General features: G+C 34.9%; 1 protein-coding gene across 1 annotated transcript; it reads left to right on the top strand.

Moving 5' to 3' along the window:
- The first annotated feature begins 1,807 nt into the window (after nt 1-1,807).
- On the top strand, nt 1,808-5,768 carry HEPACAM2 (HEPACAM family member 2). Its single transcript, XM_032234984.1, has 3 exons — nt 1,808-2,238; nt 3,116-3,224; nt 4,533-5,768. Exons 1-3 carry the CDS (start codon nt 2,134-2,136, stop codon nt 4,643-4,645), a joined length of 327 nt encoding a protein of 108 aa, XP_032090875.1. The 5' UTR covers nt 1,808-2,133; the 3' UTR covers nt 4,646-5,768.
- The last annotated feature ends 297 nt before the right edge of the window (nt 5,769-6,065 follow it).

Here is a 6,065-nt window from a genome sequence, read left to right as displayed (position 1 = left end):
GGGGATTCTGGGAGTTGAAGTCCACAGGTCTTAAAGTCACCAAGGTTGAGAAACACTGCTCTAGCCAATCAATTGCCATTTAGCTAATACCACAATGTCTTAGTATAACCTATGGTAGCAAAACATCATAAAACAGGGATAAAAATAATATAAGTTGATGATAGAAGGGGCAAGCTACTGGCCAAATATTGTTCTTCTTGCACATTACATTTTTCCTGAAAGCTCTGGTGATGACATAATTGTTTGCAATCAAACATTTTGTCCAAGAGTTGCAACCATATCTGTAAATTATACTGAACACATAGTCATTGTTTAGCAACTGTCTCAAATAATCGACCACAACTTATATTGAAAAAGTAACTTTACAACCAATTCTGTCATGATCTTTGCAGGGTCTTCAGTGCAAAAGAAAGCTGAACTAAAATTATAAACACAGTCTCCATTTCACTTACTATAGCAACCATTTTGTTTAACAACTGAATTGCTGGTCCCAATTATATTCACTCAGCAAGGACTTACCTGTAGAGCAGGGGTGTCAAATTCATAGTGTCATGGCAGCGTTAAGTGACAACAACTCCCCACAGACATTGCCCAAACCAGAAGCCGCTTTGAATTCCTCTTGTTGAAGAACAACTGCCATCAATGGTTGGCATTAGCTATTTTTATTAAGAATGATAGAACATGTGATCCAGCAATATCTGAATGTACAAGATTGGGAGGAGATGCCATTAGAAGCATCTTTAATCTATACATAACCTTAAAGAAGGGATTTATTAAAATTATGGTTTGTCTGATCAACAAGAGATACTAACTTAGATGTTCCGGGGGCGGGGGAGTGTCACCTAAATCAAGCAATTTTGTATATAATGTCTGATTTTAAAAAATTAAAGAAATTTTATATGAATTTTATACTATATGCAATTAACAATCAAAGATTAATTTCTATCCTTTTCTGTTATAGGACTGGATCAGCCAGCTCAGAAAGGGAAACATTTATCCCCTGGCAGTAAAACTGGAATTTCAGTATTTTGACAGTAGCAATCTGTATTTTTGTATTATGGAAACGATTTCAGCCATATAAAGGTATGTTAAATTAAGTCATATGGTCTTTAAAGTTTCTATAAATTGTACTTTTTAAAAAATTTTAATTTTCTTCTTTTTTTGCAGCATTGCAGCGGAAATTGAGGAGGTAGAAAACTAAATTATTGTTTTTATATGAACTCTACATAAACTTTTTTTTTTAAGTCTTCTCCTATATGGTATTGATACTACATGAAATTTAAAATATTTCCATTTTTTTTAGAAAAGCCCCCAGGATTAAAGCACGTTACCGAAAAGGACAATCTGTGACAGGCAAGCATAAAATGGAGACATATCCATCATAAACTAGAAAGATAGATATATAAACAGGCAGACAGATAGACAGGCAGATGGATAGAATGGGCTATGGCCCACTTTACAATATAAGCGCAAGGGATGCCAGCTTAGTGACAACAATTTTCTTATCTTTATCCTTTTGAGAGGAGAACAGATGAATATACTTTGGAACAAAGGTCTGGGTTATAGCTGTTCATAATTTTTTATTTAAAAAAAACTTTTTGGACCAGAGATACGCTTGGAATTAAGAATATGCTGGAGACTAGTGTTTTTTTTGCAGCAAGCTTGATTCCCATTTTTTACATTAATATGCAAAAATTCAAATAGAGAAGTCAGGCAATTTGGAGGATACCAAGGAAAGTAAGTGCAGGGACATGGACACAAACACACATGCACCATTTCTTACAGATATGGGGGGGGGGGGATTTCTGATGGTCATTCATTACTTTTTCTTTTGAATCTGAAATTATGAAGTTTCTATGTACTTCATTTACTTTAGAACAAAATTGGTGTTTAAGGACAAATAAGGATGAATTTTATTCACTTTTATATATATACTCTGTGGGGAAAGTATAAACTTCTTTTCTGAATTTCTGTTTTTCTTATAATCTTTTACTTGAAACCATGAATATCCATGATGGTCTGTTACTTCCATTCCCTTACTCAAATGTTGCAGCAATCAACTTTTCTTAACATTTCATTGATGTTATTTCAATTTTCAGCCTGGAGTATAATATAGTAAATTCATCACAATTCATGTTTTTATTTAAACACATATATATTTTAGGACATCAAAGTGCAGGAGATGATTTTGGAGTATATGAATTTATTGAATATACAAGTTCTAGAGGAACTCCATGGGTAAGTTTTTATATAATGAAATAAGACATATTTGAAGAATAAGTGTCTGTAAAATAGGATTATAAAATAATGTAGATTCCCCAAACTAGAATTCCTATAAATTCATGTTTTGAAAGCTTATTTTCTACTTGCATATTCAGTTTTTCCCCCTACAAGATCACAGGAGTTAAATACCTCTCAAACTTGTGATGGTGCTGAAAGAGTACTATTTATGACTGGTCCTCAAGAGTTCCAACTGTTGGAGCATTCTCATATTATGTGATTGCAATCCAAATGCTCAGCAATCTACCCAGATTTCTGACTGTGATAGTTCCAGCTGGTCACAAGCTTCCCTGTCAGTTTCCCACAAACAGAGTCAATGGAACCAGCAAGAAGTTGGAAACTGTGGTAGTGTGAGGTCCTTGCTTAACTTTGGTATCTAGGCTCTGCTGAAACTATCATCTAACTAGTGGGTTAGTTGTATGACATTTGTAACTGCAGTTTTTAGCGATGGAAATTCCAGTTCCAATTGCCATTGTTAAGTGAGGATTACCTGTAGTTTCTATGCCTCCCAATTTATCTTCATAGCAAAAAAACTTGTTAGGTATTTTAGGCTGGAAAAGCGACTGACCTACAACATCTCATTGAGATTCACGGAGTGCAAGAAATAGTCCTCTGTCCTGATCCATCACTTTTACCACTTTCCACATTGGCTGTACTTCCTTTATTTTGTGGATGTTTTTACAGTTTTAAATTGTTTTATCATTTTATTGTGAGCTACCCAAAATCACTTGATTGAGTTGGGCAACTAGAAATTGGATGATGGATGGATGGATAAATGGGCTTCTACTGTGATCTTGCTTATTTATTTAAATAAATTGTAATCTGCTTCTTTCAGCCACCAAGACGGCGTGGTGCTGCTGACTCTGATGTTGGGCAGAGTCAGAATACTGTTACAATTTATGATGTTGTCCAGCATGTTCCTGAACAAAATGAAGAACAACAGAGTAAGTTCATAATGCTAATATGTTAAGAAAGGTATTTGTTTTGGCCCTACGATCTTAAGGTTTAAGGTTTTATTTGGTTTGTATGCCGCCCTATTCCCGGAAGACTCAGGGGGCTAACAATCAGAAAGGGAAGGGGTACAAAAATAAAAATAAACCTTCCAACAGTGATCCCTATCTTTTTTTATCAAGTCCATCAACCTTGTTGCTGATAGTCCTCTTAACTTGCCTTCACCTTTCCTATACAAAAGGCATGATAATATTCTTTAAATATCATAAGGACTGCCACAAAGTGAATGCTTATTCTCTGTTAAGGTAGGGAGAATGATTAAATATAGTGGGTTTAAGCAGTGCTCAGATAAATAATTTATAACAATATTGTCTGAGAATATTGCTAATTATCTAGAATTAGGAATTGACTTTACCATCTTGAAGATGTTTAATTCTATATTTCCTACGTCAAACAGGGAATGAATTAAAAGCGTTCAAGTACTCTTCCACAAACACTCCCCTTCTCTCCCAAAGTTCTTTGAGATTTACAATATACTCTCTGTGCATGTTTACTAATTACAATAAATTGATTGGAATTTGCTGCCAAGTTCAATTATATTGGGGAAGGGAGTAAACCTTGGGATATTTTTTTTTTGTTATCAAACACTCTGGCAGACACAGCATATTCCTATATATAGCCCTGGAATAAATAATTCTGACCTCAGAAAGTCAGGCTATATTTATGCATCACCAAAAATGTTGTTTTGTTCTCAAGATGACAACTTAAACTGTGTTTTTATTAAACATGGTTTATAGCTTAGTATTATTTGTGAGACCACTCCATCTATTCAATCTATGATTTAGATTATAACAATATAAACATACATATTTTATATCAAATCCTAGTTGATTTTTCTTCTGATTCTAATCAAACCAAAAGAACACATAAGCCAGAAGTCTGATTATCACAAAATATTTGGTAATATTGCTATTCAGAAAGTGTATTGCCTGAAATGGTATGAGGTTACAGAACAGCAGATGAAGCCCATGGATTCCCTCATATTTAATATGAAATAATTGTGCATTTTCATACAAGATTTCAGAGTAAAATTGTCCCAAATTGACTTGTGAGGTTTGATAGTGTTACTTGGAACAACTTCAGACTTCACTTTTATTGTTTATTTTACACACATACACATAAACACACAGGTGTGTACACACACACGAAATTCATATTCATTCCTGAGTTGGAAAGGGAAAGATAATATTTTTTCTTATGTTCTTAAAGCTGTGATTAAATAATACTCTTTTTCCTCTTAGTGATGCATGAAAAGAAAAGTGGAAGCCAAATTATTACATCTGTTTCTGTAGAAAACCAACAATTACCTGCAGGAAAAAAAAATGATATAAATACAAATGCCACCCAAAGTTAAAAAGCAAAACATTTTCTCATGGACTGCATTCTAATAGAAATAGCTTATAATTACTGCAAGACTATTAATGTTATCGCTCCAAAGCTAGAGCAAAATGTTAATGTGTGACATGGTGTTTAAATATTTTATTTTAGAATGGGGGGATTGCCCATTTTGCCTAAAGAGATTGGCAGTTTCATTATTTGTTTAATGCAATAATTGTTCCTTATTGTTTTGCGTAAGCCTCTACTTTCTAAAAAGGGAAAAGTGGTATGCTAGCAATACTAACTGCAGTATTTTATTTAATAAATTCTGATTTTTTTTTAACACCAGCACCAACTAAGGATTTACCTGCCATTAAATAATATCCAGAAAGTCAACTGATACAGTTCATATTGTAAATAGTATACTTTTCTATATCTAGCATTTAATGCACAGAGTATAAATATAGTACTACCAGCAGTGACTAGAGTCAGCATAAAATATGAAGGAGAAATATGTTATGATCATCATTCTCAAATTTCCTGCAATCTCAGCTACCATGTTTTCTACGAAGACCTATCCCAAAAATAAGCTCTAACTGTGATTTTTATCCGTGCGCCCAATATAAGCCCTATCTCCAAAATAAGCCCTGGTTATGACCCGGCCACTTGGGTACACGGGGTGGGACAAGGCACATGGGTAAAAATCAAGCTATTGGGTGTGGAGCTGCCCTACTTATCTTCAGGCAGTTGCAACCAGGCCTCATATTCCCTGACATTTGCCTTGTCAGCTAACTTCTTCTGCAGCCGCTTGCCACTGCTCATGCATGTCACCCCAGCCTCAGTTTCATTGTCAGAGGCCTTCAGGAAAGGTCCCTCTAGCTGAGAAACTAGCTTGACATGTATGCCGCTGAAAGGTCTCTGATGGCGAAACGGAAGCCAGGGGGCACTGCACTTTTCGACTGCAGAGTCCTTTCCTGAGGGCCTCTGATGGCAAACAGAGGGCCGGGTGATACGCACATGCAGTGACAAGTGGCCACAGAAGTGGGCCAGCAGCTAGCTCTCCTGCTGGGTGGGGCCGCTGCTACAAGGCGAATCACTGAGAAACATTTCCCCAAAATAAGACCTGGAGCCTTTTTTGATGGCAATATATATATATATTCTTATCCCTCCCCCCCCCTCTGCTGATTAGAATTTTAGATACCATGTTTTCCCAAAATAAGACCCGGTCATTCATATATATATAATATATAATATATATATATATATATAATATATATATATATATATATATATATATATATATATATATATATATTATATATATATATATATATGTATGTCTTATTTTCGGGAAAACATGGTATCTAAAATTCTAATCAGCAGAGGGGGGGGAGGGATAAGAATGTTAGATACCATGTTTTCCCAAAAATAAGACCCGGTCATTCATATATATATAT

Source organism: Thamnophis elegans, chromosome Z (genome assembly GCF_009769535.1).
Source record: "Thamnophis elegans isolate rThaEle1 chromosome Z, rThaEle1.pri, whole genome shotgun sequence".
Lineage (NCBI taxonomy): Eukaryota > Metazoa > Chordata > Lepidosauria > Squamata > Colubridae > Thamnophis > Thamnophis elegans.
This window is presented reverse-complemented; position numbering and strand designations above follow the sequence as displayed.

What these genes read in the sequence shown, in the direction of transcription:
- HEPACAM2 (XM_032234984.1), top strand. Translation starts at nt 2,134, where the DNA reads ATGTTTTTATTTAAACACATATATATTTTAGGACATCAAAGTGCAGGA. An exon ending in GTTCTAGAGGAACTCCATGG is followed by an intron (nt 2,239 to 3,115) that starts GTAAGTTTTTAT and finishes TGCTTCTTTCAG; the next exon opens with CCACCAAGACGGCGTGGTGC. An exon ending in ACAAAATGAAGAACAACAGA is followed by an intron (nt 3,225 to 4,532) that starts GTAAGTTCATAA and finishes TTTTCCTCTTAG; the next exon opens with TGATGCATGAAAAGAAAAGT.